At 55.7% G+C, this 27108-nt stretch overlaps 11 protein-coding genes across 11 annotated transcripts in view; 5 read left to right on the top strand and 6 right to left on the bottom strand.

Moving 5' to 3' along the window:
* Window positions 1–2480, top strand: part of ACRALDRAFT_2131682 (uncharacterized protein) — a gene marked incomplete at its 3' end in the record, with an annotated part of 3504 nt that extends 1024 nt beyond the window's left edge. The window contains exon 3 of the mRNA XM_071024023.1: window positions 465–2480. Within this exon, the coding sequence (XP_070876267.1) occupies window positions 465–2480 (2016 nt within the window). The remainder of the gene's footprint in view (window positions 1–464) is intronic.
* Window positions 2481–2798: 318 nt separating this feature from the next.
* Window positions 2799–6336, bottom strand: ACRALDRAFT_1029021 (uncharacterized protein; the record flags this gene model as incomplete). Its single annotated transcript, XM_071014866.1, has 2 exons — window positions 2799–3931; window positions 3996–6336. 2 exons carry the CDS (start codon window positions 6334–6336, stop codon window positions 2799–2801), a joined length of 3474 nt encoding a protein of 1157 aa, XP_070876266.1.
* A 2260-nt stretch (window positions 6337–8596) lies between these two features.
* Window positions 8597–9246, bottom strand: ACRALDRAFT_1060652 (uncharacterized protein). Its single transcript, XM_071016275.1, has one exon. The coding sequence runs from the start codon at window positions 9080–9082 to the stop codon at window positions 8789–8791; it is 294 nt and encodes a 97-aa protein (XP_070876265.1). The 5' UTR covers window positions 9083–9246; the 3' UTR covers window positions 8597–8788.
* A 230-nt stretch (window positions 9247–9476) lies between these two features.
* On the bottom strand, window positions 9477–10794 carry ACRALDRAFT_1079546 (uncharacterized protein; the record flags this gene model as incomplete). The annotated part of the gene is made up of 2 exons (XM_071018916.1): window positions 9477–10506; window positions 10572–10794. 2 exons carry the CDS (start codon window positions 10792–10794, stop codon window positions 9677–9679), a joined length of 1053 nt encoding a protein of 350 aa, XP_070876264.1. The 3' UTR covers window positions 9477–9676.
* Window positions 10766–12176, top strand: ACRALDRAFT_1091644 (uncharacterized protein; the record flags this gene model as incomplete). Its single annotated transcript, XM_071019580.1, has 8 exons — window positions 10766–11210; window positions 11234–11384; window positions 11434–11551; window positions 11590–11640; window positions 11682–11742; window positions 11775–11922; window positions 11996–12094; window positions 12130–12176. The coding sequence occupies exons 1-8, from the start codon at window positions 11184–11186 to the stop codon at window positions 12174–12176; spliced, it is 702 nt and encodes a 233-aa protein (XP_070876263.1). The 5' UTR covers window positions 10766–11183.
* A 567-nt stretch (window positions 12177–12743) lies between these two features.
* Window positions 12744–13990, bottom strand: ACRALDRAFT_2032185 (uncharacterized protein). Its single transcript, XM_071020698.1, has 2 exons — window positions 13493–13990; window positions 12744–13416 (listed from the first exon to the last, which is right to left on the bottom strand). The coding sequence occupies exon 2, from the start codon at window positions 13414–13416 to the stop codon at window positions 13048–13050; it is 369 nt and encodes a 122-aa protein (XP_070876262.1). The 5' UTR covers window positions 13493–13990; the 3' UTR covers window positions 12744–13047.
* A 68-nt stretch (window positions 13991–14058) lies between these two features.
* ACRALDRAFT_1060649 (uncharacterized protein) lies at window positions 14059–15120 on the top strand. The gene has a single exon (XM_071016274.1). It carries the CDS (start codon window positions 14341–14343, stop codon window positions 14974–14976), a length of 636 nt encoding a protein of 211 aa, XP_070876261.1. The 5' UTR covers window positions 14059–14340; the 3' UTR covers window positions 14977–15120.
* A 363-nt stretch (window positions 15121–15483) lies between these two features.
* Window positions 15484–18178, bottom strand: ACRALDRAFT_1060648 (uncharacterized protein). Its single transcript, XM_071016273.1, has 3 exons — window positions 16730–18178; window positions 15613–16625; window positions 15484–15555 (listed from the first exon to the last, which is right to left on the bottom strand). The coding sequence occupies exons 1-2, from the start codon at window positions 17763–17765 to the stop codon at window positions 16219–16221; spliced, it is 1443 nt and encodes a 480-aa protein (XP_070876260.1). The 5' UTR covers window positions 17766–18178; the 3' UTR covers window positions 15484–15555; window positions 15613–16218.
* An 805-nt stretch (window positions 18179–18983) lies between these two features.
* On the top strand, window positions 18984–21868 carry ACRALDRAFT_206575 (uncharacterized protein; the record flags this gene model as incomplete). The annotated part of the gene is made up of 18 exons (XM_071022068.1): window positions 18984–18992; window positions 19088–19151; window positions 19198–19261; window positions 19314–19410; window positions 19434–19475; window positions 19598–19620; window positions 19660–19676; window positions 19774–19844; window positions 19905–19930; window positions 19987–20165; window positions 20260–20376; window positions 20420–20539; window positions 20569–20951; window positions 21115–21240; window positions 21270–21456; window positions 21541–21562; window positions 21605–21650; window positions 21692–21868. The coding sequence occupies 18 exons, from the start codon at window positions 18984–18986 to the stop codon at window positions 21866–21868; spliced, it is 1770 nt and encodes a 589-aa protein (XP_070876259.1).
* A 620-nt stretch (window positions 21869–22488) lies between these two features.
* ACRALDRAFT_1060646 (uncharacterized protein) lies at window positions 22489–24337 on the bottom strand (the record flags this gene model as incomplete). Its single annotated transcript, XM_071016272.1, has 5 exons — window positions 22489–22548; window positions 22627–23784; window positions 23822–24002; window positions 24066–24220; window positions 24335–24337. The coding sequence occupies 5 exons, from the start codon at window positions 24335–24337 to the stop codon at window positions 22489–22491; spliced, it is 1557 nt and encodes a 518-aa protein (XP_070876258.1).
* A 360-nt stretch (window positions 24338–24697) lies between these two features.
* ACRALDRAFT_2046196 (uncharacterized protein) overlaps window positions 24698–27108 on the top strand; it is a gene marked incomplete at its 3' end in the record, with an annotated part of 4788 nt that continues 2377 nt past the window's right edge. The window contains exons 1-2 of the mRNA XM_071021516.1: window positions 24698–25344; window positions 25410–26398. Of these exons, the coding sequence (XP_070876257.1) occupies window positions 25073–25344; window positions 25410–26398 (1261 nt within the window). The 5' untranslated portion in view covers window positions 24698–25072. The remainder of the gene's footprint in view (window positions 25345–25409; window positions 26399–27108) is intronic.

Below are 27108 nucleotides of genomic sequence, written 5' to 3'. Positions count from 1 at the left end.
GGCTGGGCGCATCGAGGCGGTGGACGGACGGCGCTGCGTCGCTATCAACGTGGCACCACAGCCGAAAGTCCGGCGCCGGCGCTTAGAGGGTGGGGGATGGAGACTGAAGTATCGCTTCTGTGGGCTATCCCAGAATCCGAACTCTTGCACCAGTCACATTTCATAAGGCTGCCACGGGTTGATGTCTTTCTTATCACAGCTGCAACTGATTACCTACGTTGTACATAACACTACCTACCTCTGGACAGCGCGGAGACAAAGGCGGTAAACAGCGTACACCTTCTGCAAACACCCTGTTTGTGATCTCATGCAAGGGAAAAAGGATAGATACTTTAGCTCGTTGGACTGCCGGTCATGTACGAGGGCTTTTACGTGTTTCCCCGCCTTTTCTGTTCCCCGTGCCCCCCCCCCCCTCCCCTTGTTCGTTCCGTCATGGGAGGCCTTTCTAACTCGTCGCCACCTAGACCGCTGCCCCCTTTGTCATCTTCACCGACGACCCCTTAAAACGCTTCGAAGACTACACCGACAAGGACATCACCAGTTTCGACAACAACATCGGCATCAAGTACACAAACGAAGAGATTGTCGGCGACACCGTTGTCCTCCTCCGCTATAACTGCCCCGTAAACGACTGCGTCTTCGCCGGCCTCGGCTGGCCCGACCTCCACCGCCATGTCCGCTCCGCCCACTCAAGGAAGATGTGCGACCTGTGCACCCGCAACAAGAAGGTCTTCACCCACGAGCACGAGCTGTTCGCAGACAAGGAGCTCGAGAAGCACATGCGACACGGCGACGACCGGCCAGGCGCCGTCGACCAGACCGGCTTCAAGGGCCACCCGCTGTGCGGCTTCTGCGGCTCGCGCTTCTACGACGACGACAAGCTCTACGAACACTGCCGCGAGAAGCACGAGCGTTGCTTCCTCTGCGACCGCCGCGACTCCCGCAACCCCCACTACTACCTCAACTACGAAGCCCTCGAGAAACATTTCCGGACAGACCATTTCCCTTGCATTGCCCCGGAGTGCCTGGAGCGCAAGTTCGTCGTCTTCGAGTCCGAAATGGACCTCAAGGCCCACCAGCTCTCCGAGCACGGCAACTCTTTATCAAAGGACATCAGGAGAGATGCCCGCATCGTGGACATTTCCGGTTTCGACTACCGACAGCCGTATGTGGAGGAGAGGAGAGGTGGTAGGGGCAGGGGCGGCGGCGGCGGTGGTGGTTCTAGCCGAAGAGAGGGTCGAGAAGGTCGCGGTCGGGGCCGCGATCCCAATGCCGAGCAAATGCCGCCACCCTCCGTCCAACCCCTCCGTCGTGACGAGCTTGCTCACCAGAGGCAGCTTGCCATCCACTCGGCCCAGTCCGTCACCCAGCGTAGCTTTGGTGGCCAGCTGTCCAACTCTTCTGTCGCATCGCCCGCCCCGACCCCTGCACCTTCGTCATCGCGTCCGGCCAACGGCGCTGGTGGTACTCGACCTGGTGCAGCCACCGCACCAACCCCCTCCTCGGCCCGGTCCGCTCCCACCACCCCTGTCGAGGAACCGCCTCCACCCAGCGCAGTCGACCTCTCAACCTTATCGCCGGCCGAACGAACCCGGATCCTCCGTCACCACGCAGTCATCGAGCGGGCTTCGAACCTGCTCAGTCACGACTCGGCCAAAATGGCTCAGTTCCGCCGCCACATCTCGTCCTACCGCACCGGACAGCTCTCGGCACCGCAACTCATCGACGCCTTCTTCTCCCTCTTCTCCGACACCTCCTCCAACGCCATCGGCACCCTCGTGCGCGAGGTCGCCGACCTGTTCGAGGACAAGACCAAGGCCGCCGCCATCAACTCGGCCTGGCGCGATTGGCGCGCCATCAACGAAGACTACCCTTCCCTTCCCGGCCTCGGCGGCATGCACGGCGCCACCACCTCGTCCAGCGGCTGGGCCGCCGCCGCCGCCGCCAACTCCTTCCCCTCCTCCTCGGCCGGCCCGTCCACCCAGAAAAACCGCCTCCTGCGCCTGAAGAACAGCTCACGCGTTCCCGGCTCGCCCTCCTCCTCGGGAACCCTTACATGGACCCCCTCCACGTCCGCCCCACGACCTCCCCCTGCTCCCAGCGCCTTCCCTGCGCTCCCTCCCGCGTCCTCGTCCACCTCGACCTCGGCCGCTCCTAAAAACCCAACCTGGATCGGCCCCAGCAGCCACAGCGCCCAGACTGGCAGCAGGTCGCAGGCCGCTAGGCCTCGCGGCAATGCCAACGGGGAAGACGCCTTCCCTGCGCTCCCCGCGGCGCCTAAACCCACCACCACCATTTTCGGCTACGGGACCGGTGCCGTGCGGCGAGACTTTGGCGCCCGGCGGGACACCGGGTTCCACTGGGGCGCCAGCAACGGCGAGGCGAGTGGGAATGCGACGGAGCAGGATGAGATGGGAGAGGAGGCCGGCGGCGGGAAAAAGAAGGGGAAGAAGAAGAAGGTTCTTGTGCAATGGGGATAGATAGATGAGTGCTCAGGCGAGGCAAGCGCAGAGCGGTGAATCGTAAATGTGAAGATGAATATAAAAGAACGATACACATCACGAATCAGAATCCGGGATCAAGACGTAGCAGCACAACTCATGTACGGTATATGATATGTATATGGCTAAGATCGTGGGAAACAAAGTGGTCTTATCTGGGGTCTGGCAGGAAAGGGTCGTCTTCTTTTCCTTGGGACCTTGTAATACTCCCTGCCAGTAACGAGACAAGATAAGACGACACAAACAAGAACGCCAACGAGACGAAACAACAACAGCAACGAGACAAGACCGACAAGACTAAAGGCCTGCGGGCTCGTAGTACTCCTTAAACCTATCCGCGTCGGCCCATCCCACTTCCCGCACAACGTACCAGCAGACCAAGAGCAGACCCGGGAACCGCACAGTCCAGAAGGAAAGGTAGCCTTCGGGCAAAGGGCCCACGGTCCGCTTCAGCGAGTCCGACATGTCCTCGTAGTGGTTCTTCTTGTTGCGGAGCGCGCGGAGGAGATCGAGAAGCCGCGTGCCCGTGTACTTGCGCTGCTTGCCGAGCGAGTCGACAAACTCGCGGGGCAGGTGGCGCAAAAAGTCGCCCTTGGTCACCACCGGCGCATCTGCCTCCAGCTTGAGCAGCGGGCCGCTGGGCGGATCGCGCGGCTCCTTTTCAAAGTGGTCCGACACGTCGCAGAGGAAGGCCAGGCGCTTCTTGGGCGACCAAAAGAACGGGTGCGACATGACGTCGTGCGTCGTCGGGCGCTGCTTGGGCACTCTGTTGAGCATGCTGCCGATCAGGTCCTTGGCTTCTTCGGCAAAGTCGCCGAGGACCGACAGCGGGCTGAGGTTGTAGTTGTCCTTGCGGATGTTGACCTCGCGCATGTACCGGTCGCCGCAGTCGAAGGGGTGCTGGCCGTTGCTGAGGACGTAGAAGAAGACGAGACCCAAGCTGAAAATGTCGATGGACCGCGTCGCACGCCGGTTCGGCAACAGCTCCGAGTTGACCAGAGGCGTACCCGACCCACTGTTGATGCTGGCATCAGTGAGCGGATCCTTGTCGTCGTCCAGGAGCAGCTCGGGGGCTCGCCAGCCCGTTGTGCCGGCGGCTCGTCCTGTCGTGGCGCCAAAGGACGACTGGCCTCCTTCAAGCTTTTTGCAGAGTCCAAAGTCGGACACGAGGAGGCGAGGCCGGCCGCCTTTGTCCATATTGACCAGAATATTCTGAGGCTTCAGGTCGCGGTGCACGATGCGGAGACTATGCAGGTGGTTAATACCATTGGCAATCTGGTAGAGCACCGCAGGCAGGTCGGCCCGGCCGGCTTGGGCCAGCTCGTGGAACCTGGAGGGTCTCTCGACGACGTCAGCCAACGAGGCCGCACACCGCTCAAGGGCAATGTACAGGAAACCGTCACGGGCCTCTTGTGCGTAGTATCGAATGACTGCAGGTTCGCGTTAGCTGAAGATTGTAAGGGAGCCAAGGTGGGGGGAACAGTTGGACGGTACCATTCGGGTGATCGTCGCTCTCACGAAGGAGACGGGTCTCCTGCGAGGCAATGTCGTAGAACTGGATGAGCATGCGCTTCACGGCCACGTCTCTACCATCGAAGCGACCGGCAAAGACAAGGGTGCCGTTGCTCCCCGTACCCAGCTGATTCTCCATGTCCACTTCGATGTTGCCGAGCTTGAATACGGGACCGGTAACGGATTGCATATCGCTCGAGATGGTGACCACGTCGGGTTCCAGCTTGGGGGAGTTACCGAGTTTCTTTGCATTCTTGACGGCGTCTTCGACAGTGGTGCCGCCCGCAGGCTCATCGTCACGGGAGACCGACATCTCCCTCCTCTTGGCACCATTCTTTCGATGCTTGACGCCGCCACGTCTGCCGCGATGGGCTTTGCCCTTCTTCTTCTCGGGGGGCGCCGGCGCATTTTCGGAATCCGGCTTGGCCGCCGGCTCAGCGGGCGCATCCGCCGAGCCGGGTGGCGGGGTGGTAGACGTAGACTGGGACGGGTCCTGGCCCTTCACAGCATCGACTGGGCCTGGGTGATCCTTCGCGGCGGTGCCATTCTCGGCATGATCTGGGACGGCTGGCTTGTCGTCTTGGGAAGCGGATGGTTTAACCTCCTGTTGCTGCTGCTTGGCATTCTCTCCCCGTTCGTCCTCGGCCCGTGGCGCGAGTGCCGATACGCCATCATGGACTGAGGCTTCGGGCGTGAGCTCGGCAGTATCCAGGTCATCAGCCTCGGACGGCTCCTCTTGCTGGAGTAGGAACTTCCGCGATTTGGCCTTGGACCATCGGATGACGTCCTTGTGGTAGAAGAAAAAGGAGAGGACGAGAATGCTGATGAGAACGGGATTCTTGAAGAGATCGACGAAGCTGTTGGCGGCTTGCTGGGGAATAGATCTGACCTTGGCAACGATGGTCGGCCCGTCCATGTCGTCAGGCATGGGGGTGGGCAGGGTCGATTCATTTTCGGGATCATCGACCGGCTGCGAGATGGAGCCACCGGGAAGCGTTGGTGGGTAATACTGCCCCCCCCTTTCCCGGACCGAGTCGAAGCTATGGCGGCCGATCATGGCGGCGGACTTTTGGTTTGGGGTCAGCAGGTTCCAAGGCCGGTCAATCTCCAGCCACTGCTGCAGCGAGGTGAGGGCGGGCGGGGCGTCGACAATGAGCGGGTACGACAAGCCGGACAAGGCGTACCAGCTGCCGGCGCCGGTCTGGTTCAAAAAGACATGGCTGCGGCGGAGGCGAGCGGCGTCGTCATTTTGTGGTGCGGGTATGGGCTGCGGGAGGGCGAGGAGATCCGGGTTCTGGTCCGGGGTGATACCCCAGGGGCGGCAGACGTCGAAGACACGGGCGACGGGCGAGTCGAATTTGTAGGCAAAGATGAGACGCTCGTCCAGGTCGAGGTTGAAGGCGTAGACGCCGCCGTCGTGGCGGCTACTGTGGTAGCGGTTGTCGAGGGTCCGACTGTAGGTGGCCATGAGATCGCGGTCAAAGTTGTTGGGGGTCCACTCGGCGTAGCGGAGGTTGGCGATGGCGTGGCCGTCCTTTCGGTTGATAGCCACCTCATACTCGGTCCGGCCGAGGGTGATGGTACCGGTGGAGCTGCACTCCTCGCGGTCGAGGTCGTAGAAATCGTTGGGACGAAGGCAGCTCTCCTCCTCGTTGACGTGGGATCCGGTAGAACCGAACCACTTCAGGACACGGCCGGTCGCGGCGTCGAGGGTGATCATAGTGGTCTTCTTGGTGCCGGTGTAGATGACCGGAGGGTTGTCGTTGGCGAGCGGGGAGAGCTCCTCGACGAGGCTCTTCATGGTCAGGCCGGTGGGGAGGATGGCCGGGTCGGGGGCGCCGGGCATCCAGATGTAGAGGCTACCGTCACGGGTAGGCTCGACGGCCCAGACGTAATGGTCGACGGGATGATGGTCGTCGTCGAGCTCGGAGGTGTTGAGACGGTGGTGGATGGTCTCTACCATGGGCTGGTCAACCTCGAGGTGCCAGCGTACGGTGCCGGTCTGGCGGTCGCTGGCATAGAGGTCCCCGTCGACGGTCGCCAAAAGGACGAAGTCTTCCACTTCCCATTCCTCCAGACTCCGCGCACTGGGCTGCGTAGAGATCCCAGACCCGGACCCAGTATCGGGGCGGGTGATGAGTCGATGACTGGAGGGAGGTGCTCGCACGGACTGAGCCGGAGCCAAAGTTGCGACGGCGCGCGCATCGTTTCGGTTTGGGGTATTGATTTTGATATAGTTGCTGTCGTAGCGGTTTGGAATTTCGAGGTGGATGTTGTTGTGTTTTCTCTTGCTGTTTGTGTCTGGGTCTCTGGCCTGGATCATTTCCGCCTTCTTTTCAATGACGGCCCGGTCTTCTCCCGACAGGATGATGGAGTGGCCGGCGCCGGATTCGGGGCGGCGGCGAGCGGCTTCCAGACGGCCATCGCCCTGAGGGTGATCAGACGAGTCGAGCCATTGGCGGTCGGCGGGGAGGATGTGATGGGCGAGGTTGTCAGGGTGAGCCCTTGGGGCTAAGGGTTGGGCATCGACATGTCGTTGCTGCTGCTGAGCTTCGACGAGCGGGAGGTGAGTGAAGAGGAGAACGGCGAGAGTGAGTAAACACTTTGGGGAACCGAGCCCCCCATCACCTGGTGGCCGCCGTTGTGGCATATTGGGATGGGGGAAGCTGATTGTAGAATTACATTTAGGCCTGGCAAAGGAGACGAGAATCGAGGCCACAATCAATGGCGCACCATGAAGACGGTGCCTGGTAGGCAGCGTAATAACGTGGGAAGAGACGCAGTAGTCGGAGATAAAGAAGAGGGGGTAGGTAAGAGCGCGAGTCGATTTCGGAAGGCGGGGGAAGGGTGGGTATGGACGCTGTGAGCAAGTGGTGTCGAAGCGATGGCGATGGTGATGGCGATGGCGTTGGGATGTGGTCCCTATATGGTCGCTAGCGATTTATTGAGTCCACTCCCGTTCCAGGACGAACAATTAGTGCGACGTGCGGGAGCCACTATGGAGGGACCAACGCTGAGGCTAGAAATAGCCGACAAGGCAACGAAATTGTCTGGTCGATTCGATCAAATGGATGGAGCTGCTTGTTGTCGAATAGATGGCGATTTAGGTAGACAAGACCGAGAAGGTGGAGGAGAAGAGAGGAAAAAAGTCGGAATTGGGGGATTTGATTATTCTACATTATGTGACAAATTTCGGTGCCCAGGGCAAGGAAGGAAGGGCCAAGGAATGGAAGGAAGGCACGGATATTACAGTGTGGATAAAGTAAGAGAGAGAAAATAAAGGAAAGGGATGGATACGATGGTGGAAGGTATGATTAGGTAATGTACAGGGGTATATTTGAGGGGGAGGCTGGAACAAAACACGCCAGAGGCTGAGTTGTATCACATGATCTGAGACTTGGACGAGATGACTGGTCGCCATCCAAGGCAGCAGCACTGAAACACGGTAACTGTACACCGTGCCGTGTCAGTGGGGATGCGGAGACATACGTTGTACATACGAATACATGTACGAAATGTAGTGTGCTTTTCGAAGCGTGCATTAAGCGACGTGATCGAATCCTCGTAAATTCACACGAAAGAGAAAGGGGAGAAAAAAAGGAAAAGAAAGAAAAGAAAAGCCATTATCTAGGATTACGTCTATCCGGTCGTAAACACGTCGGTCCCCTCTCCCTCCGTCTTGAGTTGACAGTGGAAGCCAACTTATCCAGACCCTTTATTCCTATGTGTACGTTGTACCGTTACCTACGAAGTATTCTTTCCTTTGATAGGTACATGTAGGTAGTGGAGCTGTTTGGGCCTGTGTCGAGAAATATCTTCCCACACTTCGTACTCCGTGCTTGATTCCTGTCTCCCAACATGGATTTGTCATGCGTTCCATAAATCAGCTCGATATGCGAAACTTCGAGATACCTCACCGAATAACCAGTTGATCGTGTTTTCTCAAGTCGATTTTGTACTTTCTAATTATTTCCGGGAAATAGAGTTGCGGGAGGGTCCTAGCGCCAAGTATGGACCCGTCACTGGCCCTAGCTGCGTCCCATTCATCCCCAACACAGACAGTCTTCGTCTCTTTCAACGAAAAACCGAGGCGCATAACGAGAGAAAGCCCAACGCCCTAACCACATGCAATCTCCTTACAGGTCATCGGGAGCCATGCAGTCCGTGTATGGCGGCGTGCATGGTGTGGTCGGAACAAACTGTCTCGTCATAATTGACAGAGCGACTCAATATCCCGATTGATCATTGATCTTTGCTATGTTTGCATGTTTGAGCAATATCAGCTTGTCACGATCGTCGTATAACAATACTACAGTGCGACTGCGGATTCATCGGTCCATCCGGTCGAATACTGACATGCCGTCCCGTCAGTTCTCCCTCTGACTGGATTCCCTCTGACTGGATGACCTAGTCACTGGGTTCATGTGGATTCTCCACGCGCTCTCCCCGTATACCAAGGCAAGTCAGAACGCCTTTCCCGATATCAAATCCAATCGGCGCATCCTCTATATCTTGTCCGTCCGCTGCCATCTTCGTTAGCATTCGCTTCCCCTGATAACGGGTTCGTCGTTCCCTAGACTTACAAAGGTCGATGGTGGTGTTTCCCCACGCTCCGAGGCGAGACTGGCAGTTGCACGTATACTCAGGCCAACGCTTCATATCGCATGAACGCGGACGACAAGAATCATGTGCGCGACCACTATACAAAGTTTCAGATTCCCGTCGTCAGCAAATGATGATTCATCCATCGTCTGCAATCAGCGCCTGAGAACGACTTACTGTGCATCCCAAACGAGCTGGCCGTCCTCATTACCGAGACACTTGCGCAAGTCGAGCCGCGACCACTTGAACTCTTCGCCGTCCTTGTAGCACTGGGCCCAGAGGGTGGAATGCTCGTTGGCCTGGAGGTAGTGGCTGTGGCAGTAACTGACGACAGGCTGGTTCTCCGGCGTCGGCTCCTCGTACGCGGCTGACCGGGCTCTCAGTCCAACGTTCGAACCTGCGTGTAGCGGGCCGGCGAGGATGCCGACCGCCAGCCACAGGAGGAAGCAGACACGAATAACGAACATTGTGTCCTGGACAGTTATGTTGCGGGGATCTTAATGTAAGAGAAGGAAGGAGTTGGATTCCATTTTCTGCTCTTTCTACTCTTCCCACGAGGACATATGTATCCTTATTCACCCCGTGTTGATTCCCCTGCCTCCGTAATCCAGCAGCAAAGGACTTCTCTTTCACTGTCGAGTAACTCCATCCCTTTTCTCGAGGGAGCATCACAAACGCAAGTACAAAGAAAAGCTCTCAGTATACCAAAATTAGCCATGTCAATTCTCAAAGGGAGCACGATTCGGCTGTTGCGCAAAATGCTCCGTGCTTTGAATATTCCGACGCCTTGGTTTGTGTGCATGACCCCTTAGTCTTGCGGAGGATACATCTCGCAATTAGGCAAAGTGGTAATAGGCCTCTGGGTTGCTCAAGTCTATATTTATACCTTGGATCTCTCGACTGTATGGAAAAACAGCTCCCCTGGTTACCCGTCCAGCGGATGCACTCGTCTCGAAGCATTCCAGGAGACTGCGACATGTATATACAAAGAAAGGGAATAGATAATCTTCCACCGCGCATATTGCCATCTACGTTCTATCTACATTTCGCCACACGCCCAATCAGCAGCCGGCGAATAGAGACTGGGAGAAAAGACTGTAAGTGTCGGCATGATTCAGGTTCTGCGCCGCCGACAAGGCCTTGACGCAGTTGTAGCCGTAGCAGCCGTGGTCGGCCGTCGCTGCGACCTTGTGCAGATGGGTCATCTCGTGGACCACCGTGCTCTGCTGGTCCTGCGCGTGGCACTGGTAGGAGTAGGCCGGCTGCGAGAAGAAGGTGGGGCAGTTGACGATGAAGTTCTGCGACGGGAGCGCGTACGCGATGGCGCCCCCGGAGCACGCGTTGTACACGTCGCCGCAGTGGTAGCGCGTGTCGCCCGAGTTGGTGCTGCTGCACTGATGCGCCACCCGGTCGAACACGGCCGTCACCGTCGCCTTGACGTGGTTGCTCGACGACTTGAAGTACTCCTGGAGCTTGGCCGGGTTGTTCTGCGCCGCCCACCGTGCCCTCCCCGCCAGGGCTTGGCAGTTCCGGATCGCCGCCTCCGTCGCCGTCCGCTGGTAGCCCCGGCAGTCGCCTTGCACCACCGTGCGCTTCGCCTTGGCCTGGAACGCCTTGTGGACGCTGGCCGCTTCCGAGCCGTCGATCGTGCGGCGCAGCGTGTTGCTGCTGTACGGGTAGACCCCCGCGATCTCCGTCGAGTTGAGCTCGGCGTACGAGAACGCACCCTTGGTCAGGATCTCGTAGTCGCCGCCCTCGCTGAGATCGTGCAACTCGGCGGCGTCAAAATCCACCTCGATGGTTTCGCCTGCCTCGATAACCCGGAAAGCATCATTGGGCAGGTTTACGGTGGAAACAGTCAGGCGAAGGCCGTCAAACGCCAGCTTGGTGCCTATGGCTGAGGTTTAGTATTTCTTATTCGGTCTGACACTGAGGCCACTCATGGAAAACACATACCGCCCGAGTAGACCTCGACCTTCTCCACGGCCTTATCATCGAGGAAGGTGCCAGTGGTGAACAGCTTGATGGCCTCGTCGCCATTGTTTGTCAGGGAGGCGTGAATGACCGAGTTATTGACATGGTCGAGCTTGACCTCAAGAGGGGTGTCACGCTTGCTCAGATCAACTGAAGCCGCGCTCACAAGGCCAACCAGGGCGGTGACACCAGCAATGAGTCTCATGACGAAGAGGTCGGTAGAAAAAGAGGGAATAAAAAAAAGAAAGAAAGGAGTGACAGAAGAAGGGAAATGAACGAATAGAACCGGAAGTGAAGGAATGGAAGCCCTGACGAGACCGAGATGGGTTGAGAAGAGAAAGAGATAGCCAGCACCGGCATCACGGTATGAACTGGGCGGACGAGGAGGACTCTTTATGCTCGAGTCTGTCCTGTCGTCCCTGAATTCGGGCTACCCATTGCTTCTCCACCCATGGCTCTATGTTCCATGGCGGAGGAGGGGCCCTCCAGCGCGAGACTGAAAGAAGCAGACGAGTGGGGAAACCATGTCGCGCAGCCCAAGAAGCATGGTGTCTAGTCCACGAGTGAATTACCTGACAGGGGGGTTTCCGTGGGATGCGCAAGCTGACTAGCTGGAAGCGGGTCGATGTAGACATTCATCACAGCCTGCACTCGACGCGACGACTCCAGCAGCGTCGATGAAGGTTGAGAGCATCTGGCAAGGTCTAACTTGTCTCGGCACCCGTGTGGAGCAGCACGCACCCCAGAGACACCACGCCGCTGGCGTTTCCATCAAGGCGGCGATGCTGCCCATTGGTCGGTGTAGGTGTCTACCTGGACTTCATGGCTCACCGCGTGACTCCAGGATTGGAAGAAACCGACGGCGGTGGCGGCCGTCACCAGAATGCGACTCAGTACCAGACGTGCCGCCGCGTGCGCGCAACTCCACTCTTCGACGAACTAACACCCAGGCTCTCGTTAATGTGCAAGGCCGTAAAACGGCCGAACTTGCCCAGACCAGAGCCCCAGGAGCCCCGGATAATCATGATGATCGCCAGGGGTATGGTATCATGTCGACCTCTGTTTGGACTAATACTGGATGCAGAACCAAAGGCTCGGCAGACAGTCAGTGTCGGGGACCAACGGCGTCCGTGACCCGTTTTACGCCCCGAACGTTCGACTAAAACCCATGGTACAATGGTACAGCTGAGTCTTATTGCCAAAGTGTCCTTGATAACGACGAGTTCCAAGGTCCCTGATGGCATAGAATCGGGCCTCCTCTCCAGTGCAATGGCCACGATGTTGCCGGTTGCGAGGCATATTCGTCTGAACTCGGAGAGCCCGTCGTCGGGTAGTCAGGAACAGGTTACTAAACAAATAAGAAAGCCTTTTGGTTCGGACGAGGTACACTGCCAGTCGAACATCAGATGAACTGACCTGGCCGTCCCTGGCCTTGGCACGCGACTCGATGAAGACTACAGCCTCGAATAAAGCCCTGAAGAGGGGAACACTTGCCAATGCCAGGAGTCGGATTGGAATAGTCTGAGACGACGGTGCCGAGTCGACATCAACGGCGGCGAGCGAACCCTTCGAATGGTTGCCGACTGACTCGCCCTGTCACCGATAACCTGTCATGATGTCTCGGTGGACCCTCTCCTTCAGCGAGAGGTTTTCCCATCATCCCTTCTCTCTTAGTTTGTTGACCTTGTCGTTGGAAGACGAATAGTCGTCCACGGAATTCCCTCGTGGCTGCCTCGTGCCAGGGGCTGGCCGTTCCCGTCCATGGTCAGTAGTAGGTGGGATGATGATATCACGGAAATGAAATACTCTGGAGTGAAGCTGTGTCATCATGTCGCGGAGGTTAGGTGAAATGCGTGGAGCGGACAGAGCGAGACCGGCATCCTTTCCAACATGAGGAGCTCAATAAACCATTGTCCTCTCAGAGTTCTTCCCCCGGCGTGGGGACTGCTGATATTCTCGTGGGATTCTGCACTCTGCTTGTTTGTGTCCAGCATAAGACACATGGTGCCTCTGGACCCCGGACCGCATTGGACCATGGCGGTTGTGCCTGGATTGACTCGATACTTTTGCTCGGGGTGTAATTTTTTTTTTGAATCCTTTGCTCTTTTTTTTTTTTCCTCGAGCTAAAACAACGGAGATGAAGAGAAAAAGACAAGCCTTCATGAGAATGAGGCAAGATCCGAGTGACTTGAATCAGTCGTCTACTTCGTACCTGTAAGTCCTGGTGTAAATTTTGGCCATGAATTTCCCTGAGAGATGGAACATAATTACTCCGACTTGCCATCGAGTAATGATTATGGTCCACCATTGGACGAATCAGAAGCGACCGCTCCTAAACGTTGCGGGGTCACGTGGACTTTCTAGAAGCACAATGGTCAAGATATGTTGGAGTCACACTTCACGAACTGAGCAGTCGAGTCAGTGTCGGCAAACCACCATTAGTCGAATCTGCGGCAGGTCAGTTGCATGTAAGAAGGCCGAACTGGAACAGCCCACCTATCGTTATCACAGCGTTGTTACGTACGAACGCATTTCTTATGTGGCACCCAAACACCTCAAGTGCTGTCCGTGAATCTTCGTTCGTAATCAGTTGGCTCTCGTCGGTTGTCGGCGCGCTGGCTGTTTCGCTGACGAACTTTGACCCTGGGTTTCTATAGTATTGGCGGCGGTGTAACGCTCCTGCCGTCCACGGACATGGAGCATGTTGGCTTCGATCCGCGCCAGTCTCGGGCTTCGTCAACCTCGCCAAAGTAGCAGCCACCGTTATGGGCAATGATCCGCTTGGCTCCTGGGTATATATCGATGAATCCCAAACGTATAGTATCATAGTATGTGTGTGACATGGCAGTCTTGATTCAAATTACGGTTGCGGAAACAACCATTGATCGAGTTCGACCTTTAACATCTCATATGCGACACGACACGACGCAGACTAGGTGGAGTCGCGCAGCAGTCCTGGCATTCGGTCCGTTCACTGTGGCCTTGAATTTCGCCTTTGACTAACGGTACTCTACAGGACCTGGAATCCCATGGTTGGTCAGTGTAATGTCAGAATCGTGGTGTTTTGGCCTACATGGCTTTCTACACTAAATACTGACCTTGCTGCAAGGCGACTGAGGGTACATGTTGTGATGACGTCTTTTGAGTTGGCCGTGCAATTGACATAGCATTCCGTGTACACGAAGCGCGAGTATTATGTATACGACGACGACACTACTTAGTATGATGGATGACTTGGCTCGGAATGAGGGTATATGGTGACGAAATGTACATGATTTAATAGAGATTCGACATGAGACCACTATTCATGTCGAACCACGTCTAGATCAGAGGGAGAGCATCTTAGTAAGATATGTTTCGGTGGTTTGCCTCCGGGAAGGAAGACTCGAGACGTCCCTCATACTTTCTTCTTACTAGGAAGGTGACAGCAATCGAGGAGGTGCAGCTGCCTAGCCCCCGCGTTTAACGCAGATGTTGATAAACCCGTTGTGGATTGAGGTACAACGTAGTTTTGCCAACGACTCGCGACAACCTCCCCAAACCCGTATTAAAAGGATTGTCCGACTTCATGTCTCTGCCAGGAGTACTTCGTGCTACACTAGGTACTTCATCTTCTTTGCCTTGCTGAATCTACCCCGCTCTCTTTCTCTCCCTCTTTTTTGTTTTTGCCTCTTGAAGAACGGAGATTGAAACAGAAAGAACATCGCAAGCAGTCCAAGTAAACGCCAGACGGTCGAGTCTGACAGTTCCCATGCGCTCTCCTCAAAGCCGACCAAGCCCCATCCGAGCAGTATTCGTGCTCTTTGCCATCGCTGCCCTCTTCACCTATTGGAGCCGCGCAGCCAGCAACGCCGACGACATTGCTTCCCCATCACCGCCACCAGCAGCAGAAGCCATGTCAGGCGACGTCCTCTCCCATCTCGACGTCCGCATCCGGCAAACAGCCACCAGGCCGCCTACTCTGGTCCTCGACGTGACCAACAACAATCCGGACACCCCTCTCACCATCCTCACCTGGGAATCCCCCCTAGACCCCGGCGCCTTGCCGCTAGGTCTCTTCTCCATCACCCCCGAAGGCGCGAGTCAGCCCCTTGACATCCCCACCATCCAGATCCGCCGCGTTATGCCCCCGCCACGGGACTCCTTCGCCACCTTGAAGCCCGGCGAGACGAGAACGCAGGAACACATCTTGAGGGATTCCATTGTGTCGCCCGAGCAATTGGGCCCGAAGCCCGAGGTCGTCGTCAAGGGGACATGGATGGGCGTATGGACCGTCCCGATCGAGGAGTTGACCCCGGACCGGCTTGAGAATATGTATACTGACGAGGGGCGGCTGACGGGACCGTTTGAGACGGAGCCTTTCAAGGTGACGATCCACAAAGCCTGAAGAAGTTCTGAAATTGTACTCGAGTCGAAATAGCGGAAACAGTACCTAGGGAGTGACCTGCATCAAACTACGAAGTAGGTTGATACTTCAAGGCTGTGCGTGTGAGAATGAGAACCCCGGCAGCCATATTGATGTCCCCTTGCTCTCGAATGTGTCGCGCAACTGTGAATAGCTTTCTTTGGAAACTGGGTCAGCGGCCGGGAGGGTTCGTAGAGCAGTGCCAAGTTCCAGTTCGCCCGGCACGCACCTGGGAGCGAGGTTACCTATTGGTCCAGTAAAAAACCGTTCCCGGCTGATCCCCCAGACTCCAAACCCCGCTCCACCGACCCCTTGCCCGGTTCGTGACACCTGACATTTCGTTTCCGTGTTTTTACCTCCTGTTTTCTCCTCAACTCCATCTTCAGTCTTATATCGCCCCCTCGAATCGCCTAACGTAAAAAGAACAAACCGATTAGGATCAGCAGTAGCCATATTGGTCTGGAGTGGCTTTGGCGACAACGTCGGCTTCTCCGCCTGTACGTCCCACTTGGCCTCCAGTTGTCCGCCACGCCCCTACAAAGCTCGATTGCCATGGTAGTCATGTCCATCACTCGAGCAGATGGGCCCTAGGTGAAAAAAAAAAGAAAAAAAAATGGCGTGAAGAATGCTTTCTAATTCTGTTCTAGCGTACCTCTAGTTTTCCTCTACCTCCAGGGACCTTTGTCTCCTTCCCGCCACCGACCCGGACCCGTGCGAGCCAGCTAACAAGGCGCTTTCGGTGGGCTTCTCCGCCCCTGTTTACCGCGGTATTACGGCATTATTTTCCCCAATCGAAACGCAAGCCAATCCTGCTCCATCGACGTTTCTCGGTGGTGGCGGTGGCATGGACCTTGCCCCAGAGTTATGAATGCGCGACAAACGCCCCCGATGAACCATCTGTCGAGGCCGGGGCCTTGAACGACAGACCAAATAATGAAAGCGGCCAATCAATAATTAATGTAAACACCAACTCGCTAAAAGATGCTGTGACCCGTACCGACAAGCCAGCCTGTCTCGGTGTGTCAACGTCATGGAACACGAGCTCCAAGGTCAACCCAGGTTACCCCCTCTCTCAGGCCTTGTATTTTGAGTGCTGCCGGTTATGACTCTTTCTTCACCGTGTACCGTTTCTTGCTGATTCCACGGCATCGGCTGGATGACATGCGAAACGGCGCAACGGAGCAAAACAATTCAACAGGAAACCCCATGTTCCGCATTGCTCCTCTACTGGGGCTTGGCGGAAGGCTTGACGCCAATGCCGTTGCGGTTGCGGAAGAACAAGATGCCCTTGCCGGGACCCTCGGCACCATCGCAGGGCTCGACCCACTGGCAAACGCGCGCCGCAGTCCACATCGCCCGGATGAAGCCCCAGGGACCGTCGCGGGTATCGGAGCGGTAGTGCTTGCCCATGACAGGCTTGATGGCCTCCGAGGCTTCGTCCGCGTTGTAGAAGGGGATGGTGCTCACGTAGTGGTGCAGCACATGTGTCTCGATAATGCCGTGGAACAGGTGGCGCCCGATGAAGCCCATCTCGCGGTCAATCGTGGCGGCGGCGCCTCGCACAAAGTTCCACTGGTCCCCGGTGTAATGAGGGAGGGTAGGATCGGTATGCTGGAGGAAAGTGATGGCCACTGCAGGAGGAAAAAGTCAGGTTAGCCAATTGCCCAGACATTGATGCACCGCCGCAGCGGGCGAACACCAAGAAGAAATGATGGGCGAGGAAGTCTAAACTTACCCAACCAGTGGTTCACCCACAGGTAGGGAATGAAGTACCACACGAACATGTTGGCCCAGCCAAACCGGTTTCCGAGGTAGATGAGGGCTCCAATGGCGATGCCCAAGCCAAGATCCGACAGCAAGACCTTGACGGCGTCCTTGTTGTCATAGAGAGGGGTGCGGGGATCAAAGTGGTTGACACCACCACCGAAGCCGTTGCGCTTGCCCTTGCCCCGGCCCTCGCGCTGGTTCTCGTGGTTGTTGTGGCCGGTGACGTTGGTCATGAGGTAGTTGGGCCAGCCGATCAGCTGCTGCCCGAGGAGCATGAGGAAGGTGTAGATCGGGGTCTCCTCCGTCAGCTCGGCCAGTTCGTGGACCATACGACCAACGCGCGTGGCATGCTGCTCGCGGTTGCGGGGCACGAAGACCATGTCACGCTCCATGTTGCCCGTGGCCTTGTGATGCTTGCTGTGGGACATCTGCCAGCTGAAGTAGGGAACGAGCAGGGCCGAGTGGATGACCCAGCCGGTGAGGTTGTTGATGGTCTTGGAGGGCGAGAAGGCGCCGTGGCCGCACTCGTGAGCGATCACCCACAGGCCAGTGCCGAAGAAGCCCTGGAGGACAGTGTACAGCGCCCAGAGGACAGCCCGGGCCGGCTTGTAAGGCACATACTCGGGGGTCACAAAGTTGTACCAGATGGTGAAGGTGGTGGCAAGCAGGGCAATGTCGCGAGCGATGTAGGAATAGCCGCGCAGGGCGGACCGCTCAAAGCAGTGCTTCGGGATGGCGTCGCGGATGTCCTTGATGGTGAAGTCTGGGGGCGTGAATTCGTTGCCGTAGGTGTCGACCAGCTTGCCGTAGTTCACCTTCTCGCTGGCGGCGTGCTCAGAGCCGAGGGAGGAGAGGGACGTGGAAGAGGCAGAGCCCCTGGGCGAGTCGAAGGGGGAGCCCATGGCAGTGGAAGGGGTAGAGGCGTCCATATCCGTTGTGGCGGTGTGCGTCCGGCGAAGGACGGGGTTCTTCGCCGGCAGCGAAGTGGTAGATGATGCCGCCATGGTCGAGAAGGAAAAGTACCTTGAACGAGGCTGGAACTGAAAGGCCAACTGCTTGTTTCGACGAATGCAGGAGCCTGCCTCACTCAAGCTGTTAGGACGTTGAATGCCTTACGCTTGAGGAAGTGTCGAGGAGGATGGTATCCCGTGGGTGGGAGGGATAGGTAGGAAGGGAGTGGTTGGAGTGGGGTTGGTTAGGGAGAGGAGGGAGACGGGAGGAAGAAGAGGAAAGGAGGTTATAGACGAGAGGGATGCGAAGTAAAATATTATGAAGAAAAAAAAAAGAAACGAAAACCCTTCCTCTGTAAGGCAAAATAATGCAGTACATACAACGTACACAGGGGCGCCACGGTCCCAAGGGGTACATTAGTTGTGTGGCACGCAATATATTCACTATCCACACCAACAAAGACCGGCCGAGACGCACGAAGCACAAGCTTAACCATCTCTGACAACCTAGGGCTCGGGAGGCCCCCCGACTTATCGGAAGCACCTCACCGTCAACCCTTTTCCAAGGCCAGAATATCTGTATCTTGTCATGGAGGTGGGACCGCAGCTCAGGGGGACAAGGCCCACGAATAAGTAGATAGGTACCCAAGTACACCAGGCGTTGGACCCTGGTGCACCATTGAATTTTGTTGGGAGTTTGTGGGGCAGTTTAGGTGGGTTCTTTTGCACCCCCTTTCCGTTCCCGCCAATGACAATACAACGTACAACGTACCTACCTACCTGTGTACAAAGTGACGATTATCACTTGAACCAACTCAGAGCAGCTTCAGCTTACCGTTATTCGTAGATACTGGCGATCTATCTATTAAGGTGCGTCGCGATATCATGGCAAGGATGATGCCCGCATCGAGCCGATCGACGCTAACGTTCTGCGTGTGCCTCGGCTTGTGATCCGGAAGCTCGCGAAGATTTTCCGACAAGTTACTCCGGACGTTTCTCGAAGAGAAGACGTCCATTCTAAAACGCCCCTTGACAGAAATTGAACCCGGTGGCGAGGCTTGTAAGTGTGGTCGTGGTATCAATAGTTGTAGTTGTTCTTGAGAACCTCTCTGATCCAAAGTTGGTGGGGCGGAGTACGGGAGAAGGAAACCTGACTTGTATGAATAACACACCGCCACTCGCTCCAATGGGGTACTTATAACGTATATTACTCGACTCAATGTCATGATCTGGCGTTGATTCGATGCGGGAGTCCACTTAGAACAGCAAGTCATGTACGTTGTATCAATTTTCAAGACCAAAAAAGAAAAAAGAAAAGGAAAAAAAAAAAAAAAAAAAAAAAAAAAAAAAAAAAACCACCGGCGAGGAGCTGGAAGGAGATCGACAACGGTGACCGCATCTCGGTCGAACGGACCCCCGTTGGCGGCCCAACCTGCAACTGTCTGCTTCCGCTCCAATACATACAATTATTAACTGGACACTCCAGGTGGAATATTTCTTTGCCAAACGGAAATATTTTGCCTCGCCGTGTTAGACAGCTCCTCTCAAAAGTGTTGAGAGCGAAAATTGCCTAGTGGGCGAGTCAGGGACACTGTGTGCCAGGTTCCCCGAGTCGACGGCGATGGAGGCGGTGGGGATTTTGCCGATTACAATGTCGTTCCAGAAAGAGGCCCGATCCGCAACTGGGAAGGAGAAGTTGGTGTGTGCACATCACATGTGAAGATGATGTATGATTCTTATGAGAAATTCCATTTCCTCTTCGAGGTTGCAAAAGGTACTCTGATACAACATATATCCTATCTTGTAGGGAAGGATAGTGCGAGTGGGGGGTTCAAATTTCGCTAAAGACGGACGGACAGTACGTTATACTGCGTTGCTTTTCAAAGGTGCCTTCTCATTACAACGTATTGTCACTACTATGCAGTATAGAGATTCTGATCGATTCAAGGACCGACCTGCGATTCCGTTTCTATACAACGTAATTCAATATTATCTGTTAGAACAATTTCTATCGACTTTCTGTCAGGATACTTCCGAAATCCGGTTCCCTTGGTGTGAAAAGAAGTATCTGTTGGGGACAAGACCCTGTCTGTGCCCACATCCGGGATCAACACCCTGGTTTTGTTGAGAATCGTGCTGCGCTATGGACCCCCATCCAAGGCGGCACGAATCCGAATTTCCCTGCTCTGATAGGACGAAAAAGAAAGAAAAAAACATCCGTGAGGTCCCAACAGAGTTAAAGTGGAGCAGCCGGGACTCGACTGCACGTACGGAGTAAAAGTACGTTGTACCTCCCCATGTGCAAACGTACTGGCATCGTCGTCGACGACGACTGCCCAATGGATTTGTTGAATGACCGAATGTCCTCCATGCTATTTCATTCATCCCTTTCCCCGCGGGAATCACATGTTAAAACTACGACGAAATATCGTACTGCCTACTGCTCGGCAATTCGTTGTCACTCTAAAGGGCGGGGGACTAAATTACGCGGAGGGGATACCTAGGTCAATAGTACGGGGGTATAGATCCGATACGACCCTAGAACCAGGAGCGCCGTTCGGTTCCTGGCGGAACCGGGCCCCCACGTGGGACCGATGCTCACTGGTACGATATTCTCCTAGGTACCTTAGGTACTCCTGTACTGTACTTGTCTACAACGTACGAAGTAAGTTATAATTCCTCCCCATATGCAAGTTCAACGTTCACAGCATCAAGTCACCAGACCACAAAAAAGAGAAGGCTATCTCTTGTCGGACTTCAGGACCGTCATTCAGCTCTGCTGCACCTCTGCCATGTCATACAGCTGAGGTTACCTACTTCCCAGAACGGTGCAGATCGGCGCTCGGGGCTGCCTGAGGAGAGACACGGCTGCCCATCTCGACCTCGTATTGTCCCTGGGCGCATCAGTTCAGCAGCATCTCGTCTTTGATTGACGATCAAGTCGGCGCAGGGCATGCGAGTTTCCTAACGTTATATTGGATTGAATATTCCAAATTTCAGATCCCCATGCCCTTTCTCATTCACTTTGGAGGTCACGTCACACCTGGGACCTTCCCGATCCGATTATCGTCTGTTGCTGCTCCATTCCGACAGCAACCGAAACATGCGACTCTGCATGTCTTCCCTTTGCAACGCCTCTGCGGCCCATCGTCACCCATGTCTTCGCTGGCGCATGTCCCTCTCGCCACTCACTGCCGCCCGAAATCCGCCCCAGATCCCATAGCCGACATCGACGGGCACGTAATCGAAATACTTACACGCATGCACACTCACGCGCGCCATCTCTCTTTTCCTAAACCTGAAATAAATTAGAAAGTCGAAAAAAAAAACCCTTTCCCCCCGGTGTCTTTCATTTCCTTGTTTTTCTTTTTGTTCATTTAATGACATGTCCTAAGTATCCCAGGGCTGTATGCCGAGCTCTGTCTCCGGCAAAACGAGATGGACGTATGCTAATGAAATTTCCAATCTTATATCCCCCGGGCTAGTGACTCGGCCCATTCGCCAGGTTTCCGGTCCTCGGGCAAACCGAGTGGGTATGTCAGCATCTAATCGCAATAGACCTGGCAGTGTATTCGACGGATTCAAATCCTCGGTAGTCTGTACCAAGTTGTTGGGGATGACGGGGTTGCGATTTCCGGCACATTGACGCTATTTATTGCAGTTTTCAGGCGACGATATTACTCGGCGGTCCGGGGGAAACTATTCCCCTTGCCCGCCGCTTCCATCACTCGTGGGGTAGCATGGAGTGGGTACGGCGAATATATGCGCAGAGAAAGCACTGCGGCGTGGTGTATTGTATAGACTGGCGTACGCACTGCATAGTCCACAGGCGACGAAGATGTTACGGCTTTGTCTTTATGAGGATCGCCGGCACAGTGTCTTGTGAATTACAGAAAGGTACTGAGAGAATTTCATCAGAATGGCCACTCCCCAACAACAGTGGCTGTCGATACTACTTATATCAGCATGTCGTTTGGTAGTCGGCGGCGGGTGCTTGGGCGGAGGACAGCCAAAGGAAACTGGAACAGCAGCAAAGCGGCATATGCAATGCGGCCATCGACCGTGAGACGACCGACAGCTCAGCGATCCTGTACAAGTGGTCAGCAGAGATTTTGACATTGCGGGATCAAGCACAGGCCGAAAAGGTAAAGATGTAGCGCGGGCCGGGGAGGAAGACGACAAAGGCGAGATATATGCGTGGCCAGATATATCCGAGGTTTCATCCTGTTCCTGCCTCAGCCTGGCGAGGAGGGCGGGAAGGACGACGTAGAATTCCCGGTAGGCATGCCGGAAAGAAGATGGGTTCGGTCCTAAGAGAGGTCATTTTCACTGGCTCGGACAGCACAGGCGCACGTGGCAATGGGAAGGGGGACGGTTTTCTCTAATCTGCCAGGATCCATGTCATCGAGCTACAATAGGGTCATAGGTCCGCGATGAGCTACCAGGTGGGATGGATCTTGTCTGGTGACGCCTCATCTTGGGAGAGCAATTCCAGGGAGGGATGCGGATCCAGAGAGGGACGCAGAGAGAGAAGAGAAAGCGTGACAATGTCTTAAATTGACGGCAATGTATGTCGGATCGTCGAGTCATCACCCGTAGTCAGCTCGCCGCCTGACCATCGGTGCATGTATACCATCATGGGACGGGGAAAATCATTTCAACTACTTTGCTAACAATCGTCGTGTGGGAGTTGGCCATGGGAGTCTCCCGATCCAGTCCATCTATTAGCATCATCAGTGCCATGAATATGTAAATCCCCCGCCATACGCTCCTGCGATTAAGCCCGCTCCCGTCTCCTTGGTGCTGCGCGAATGATATCATCTACACGTAGTAGAAGCTGCGTAGAATATCGTTAGTTGGGATTATTCAAACACGAGACAAAGAAAAGAAAAAAACAACGCCTTGCTCGACGTACCTCGGTTGCCTCGCTGGCCGACGACACCACCGCCCTCTTCAGCTTGTAGCTCTCCACGACGCCCAGGTCCCGCATGTCGGCGATGCCGCCGCCGGGTGTGGTCAGGTCCAGGCCATAGGTGGTCAGGCCGTCGTAGATGGCCTTGCGGAGGCGGGACACCAGCTCACCCGAGTCGAGGCCGGCGTTGTCCGCCAGGATGGTGGGGAGCTGCCGCAACGCCTCGGCAAAGCTGACCACGGCCATCTGCTTCTTGCCCTCAACCCGCGTCGCCAGCCCTTCCACCGCCTTGGCCATGACCATCTCGGCGCACCCGCCGCCCAGCGTCGTCCGCGGCTCCTGCACCGTCTGGGACAGCACGGCCAGGGCGTCGTGCAGACTGCGCTCGGCCTCGTCCAGGAGCTGGTTGGTGGCGCCCCGGAGGACGATGGTGCAAGCCGCGCCCTCCCCCACGCCCGAGAACTTGACCAGGGTGTCCTCGCCGATGATGACCTCCTCGATCAGGTCGCAGTGGCCCAGCTTGACCTGGTCCGGGTGGTCAAACGTCGACGTGATCTCTCCGCCCGTCACCAGCGCCAGCCGCTCGATGCCGTCAAAGTCGGCGTGCTCGATGGACATGATGCCCGCGTCGGTGAACAGCTGTTCCGGCCAGTTGTAGATGAGCTGCCGGTTGATGAAGCAGTTGATGCCGTGTGCCTTGATCTTCTCCACCTTGGCCTTCATCTTCTCCTTCTCCGCCTTTTCCAACTCGGCGAGCTTGCTTGTAGACCCTACCTTGACCCGGGCTCCGAAGATCTTGACCTTGTCCGTGTCCATCGACGTGTTGGCCACGAGAATCTTGGCATTCTCCAGCCGCTTCGGCTGGTTGACACCAATCTTCTTGTCCAGGATGAAGCCCTCGTCCAGGTACGAGTCGCTCAGCTTACCGCCCGCCTTCTTGATGATCTGGATGTGGCTCAGGTCCGACGACTTTTTCAACCGCAACACGGCGTCGCATGCGAGCTCGGCAAAGTGATCCTTGTCCTGCGCCAGAACCTTGGAGCTAAGCGTCGTACGTGCGATGGACAGGAGATCCTTGCGGAACGCCTCTGGGGAATCACTACGGTCTACCGCCACCTCCTCAAGAGCACGAAGTGCCGCTTGGCTTGCTAGCCTGTAACCCTTCGATGATGGTTTGCGGATGAATCTTCTTGTCGACAAGTTTCTCAGCCTCCCGGAGGAGCTCGGCGGCGAGGACAGTCACCGACGTCGTGCCGTCGCCGACCTCGTCGTCTTGGACCTTGGAGATGTTGACAAGGACCTTGGCTGCCGCATTATCAAGAGCGATGGACTTGAGGATTGTCGCGCCGTCGTTTGTCACCATGATCTCGCCGGTCGACCTAGAGTGTCTCAGTTAGCATCCCCAAGAACCACCCAGACGGAATAACAAGGGGAGCACGTACGCTGATTGGAGAATCTTGTCCATGCCCTTTGGTCCCAACGTGCTCTTTACCAGGTCTCCCACGGCAATGGCGCCTACGAATGCCGACAAACGGGCGTTCTCACCCTTCTCTTGGGTCGTACCATCCTCGAAAATCTGTGTCGGACTGAAGGATGCCTGTGGACGAGGTGCCAAGGGGCTTCAGTTAGTAAACGGGACATCATGGGCAGACTGGCGGGGAAGGAAATAAACCCGAAAAGGGAAAAGGGGGGGAAGGTGTGAGAAACGAACCATCGTAGCAGTGCTCCTTGATCAGACCAAAAGCGACCCCTCTGCTTGTATTCTCCTCCTTATTCTCTTTGTAAAGGAACGTCGTCGTTTCCGAATAAACTTGTCGTCGTTATAAGTATCCGTAGCTGCCCTGGTGTTTAGCGGAAGCTCCTCGAAATTTTTAGACCAGGCAGTTGAACTGTTGGTACTGTCTGTCAGTCAGCTTGTTGGAGAAACATCACTGTGGCTGGTGCTTGCCGTATCTACTGCGGTGTGTGGCTGGTGTGCCCAACTCTTCCATAGGCCTATCGACTTTCTCGGTCATGTGACTCTCGCGGGGCTTAGCGGGGTCCAGGTCTGGTGGCTCAAACCCACACATTTTTTGCTCAGATCGACTCGGGAACTAGGAGAGCGTTGTGTGTGTGTGCACCCAAAAAATCGTCCTAGGCAAAAAAAATCGCAACTGGACATTTCCACCCCGCCGAACCACTCTTCTTTTTTCTCGACCCCCTCCGTACCGTCGAAAACGAGCACAACACCGGTTGAGAATCTCAGTTATCCTTCCGATTCGACCGAAAGCTGTGGTGCACTACTCCGGCGACGAAAGATTTGCGGGGCCCGATTTTTTCCTCTTCATTCTTCGAGCAACGGCTTGACGATACCGACTGTCCATATCCGAACCCTACCTTCCCTTCGGTGCTTCTTTCCCGGCTTCCTGCGAACCAGTCGCTGGAGCCGACCAAGCTATAGCCTGTAATCATGGCGCCGTCATTCGACCATCTCCGCGAGGCGGACCTCGACGATGAGGATTACGATGAGGAGGAGATTGATATTTCCGACTTGCGCGAGAAGTACGAGGTCCAGCTGGAGCAGGGCTACGACACCTTTGTCGTCATTGATGGCCTTCCCGAGGTCAACGAGGAGCAAAAGCCCAAGCTGGTCAAGTTCCTCTTGAAGAAGCTAAACCAGGTTGGCAAGACGAGGGAAGACCTCATCTTTATGCCCATGGGTGAGGATGGCAAGTCCCTGAGGTAGGCAAACAATAATTTGGGCTCTTGTCTAGTGGTTAAAAAGAAAATCCTGACTCTTGTTGTAGGTTTGCCTTTGTTGAATACTCCTCTGCCGGCGAGGCTGCCAATGCCGTGAGACAACTCGACCAAGTCCCCCTTGACAAGAGGCATACTCTACGCGTCAACAAGCTCACCGACATTGACCGCTATGGCCGCGAGGGTCGTATCAACGAGGAGTACACGCCGCCTCACATCGACGACTTCCAGCAGAACGAGCACCTCCGCTGGTGGCTAAAAGATCCCAGCGGCCGCGGCAGGGACCAGTTCATCATGTACCGGGGCGACTCGGTTGGCGTGTTCTGGAACAGCGAAAAGGATCAGCCCGAGAACATCGTCGATCGCCTGCACTGGACCGAGAGCTTTGTTCAGTGGTCGCCCCTCGGCACCTACCTGACCTCGGTGCACGCCCAGGGTGTCCAGCTCTGGGGAGGCCCCTCGTGGTCGCGCCAGCGCCGCTTTGCCCATCCGTTCGTCAACCTCATCTCCTTCTCCCCCGGTGAGAAGTATCTCGTCACCTGGTCCGCGCGGCCCATCGCCATTCCCGAGGAGGGCCACCCGGCGCTCAGCATCGACGACGACGGCAAGAACTATGTCATCTGGGATATCGAGACATCCAAGCCGCTGCGATCCTTTGCCAGCCTCGATACCCCGGACGCCGATGCCGCTCCCCAGAAGCCGCGCAAGTCCCCCTGGCCCGCCTTCAAGTGGTCCGCCGATGACAAGTACGTCGCCCGCCTCAACCAGGGCACCTCCATCTCCGTCTACGAGCTGCCTCGCATGGGCCTGCTCGACAAGACCACCATCAAGATCGATGGTGTCATGGACTTTGACTGGGCCCCCGCCACTGTCCAGCGCGATGGCGTGAAAAAGTACGAACAGCTCCTCTGCTTCTGGACCCCCGAAATCGGCAGCAACCCGGCCAGGGTCGGCCTCATGGCCATTCCGACCAAGGAGATTGTGCGGACCCTCAACCTCTTCAACGTTAGCGATGTCAAGCTGCACTGGCAGTCCGAGGGTGCCTTCCTGTGAAACCTTAAAAGCTTTAAAAGCCTTATATATTCTTTTTTTTCTTATAAAACTTAAAACCTTAGAGGCTATTTAAGTTGCTGATTTATATTAATTTTATTGTTCAAACATGAGAGCTTAGTACGTGAAACATGAGAGCTTAGTACGTTAGCCATGAGAGCTTAGTACGTTAGCCATGAGGGTTTAGTTCGTTAAACATGAGAGCTTAGTACGTTAAACATGAGAGCTTAGTACGTGAAACATGAGAGCTTAGTACGTACTATCAACAGGTTGAACTGCTGATCTTCGGATGCACCCCTGCATAAGCACGCTGTCACTGTCTCAACTCTTCTCAAGGAGACGGGAAGCCAAAGCCAAAGAAGGCCAATGCCTGTACTCTTGCGGCTGTGCTGTGACGTCCATGCAGCTCGCAACACCTCCAGGGCAGACGTCGCCGTTGCTGGCCGGGAAACCCCCCCTCCTTGTCGGGACTCTCCCTCCTCCCAGGTAAACAATGTGGACCGTGTGGCTGCGGGAGACCAGACGGACGGCTCATTGACCCCTGGTCAATGCATAGAATATCGATAGGCTGTGCAATGTGCAGTGCAGCCTTACTCCCTGTCGACACGGCCCACGATTGGTGAATATGACAGCGATCCGTCGTTATCATGGGGCATCTGTCGGGACTTGCCTGGAGGCGTTTCGATTCAACGAATCCCT

The sequence above is a fragment of the Sodiomyces alcalophilus genome (assembly GCF_042370955.1).
Source record: "Sodiomyces alcalophilus JCM 7366 unplaced genomic scaffold ACRALscaffold_2, whole genome shotgun sequence".
Lineage (NCBI taxonomy): Eukaryota > Fungi > Ascomycota > Sordariomycetes > Glomerellales > Plectosphaerellaceae > Sodiomyces > Sodiomyces alcalophilus.
The sequence above is the reverse complement of the archived record's forward strand: the minus strand, read 5'-3'. Positions and strand labels throughout refer to the sequence as shown.

What these genes read in the sequence shown, in the direction of transcription:
- ACRALDRAFT_1060648 (XM_071016273.1), bottom strand. Translation starts at nt 17,765, where the DNA reads ATGGCGGCATCATCTACCACTTCGCTGCCGGCGAAGAACCCCGTCCTT. An exon ending in GTGGGTGAACCACTGGTTGG is followed by an intron (nt 16,626 to 16,729) that starts GTAAGTTTAGAC and finishes TTCCTCCTGCAG; the next exon opens with TGGCCATCACTTTCCTCCAG.
- ACRALDRAFT_1060652 (XM_071016275.1), bottom strand. Translation starts at nt 9,082, where the DNA reads ATGTTCGTTATTCGTGTCTGCTTCCTCCTGTGGCTGGCGGTCGGCATC.
- ACRALDRAFT_1060649 (XM_071016274.1), top strand. Translation starts at nt 14,341, where the DNA reads ATGCGCTCTCCTCAAAGCCGACCAAGCCCCATCCGAGCAGTATTCGTG.
- ACRALDRAFT_2032185 (XM_071020698.1), bottom strand. Translation starts at nt 13,416, where the DNA reads ATGATACTATACGTTTGGGATTCATCGATATATACCCAGGAGCCAAGC.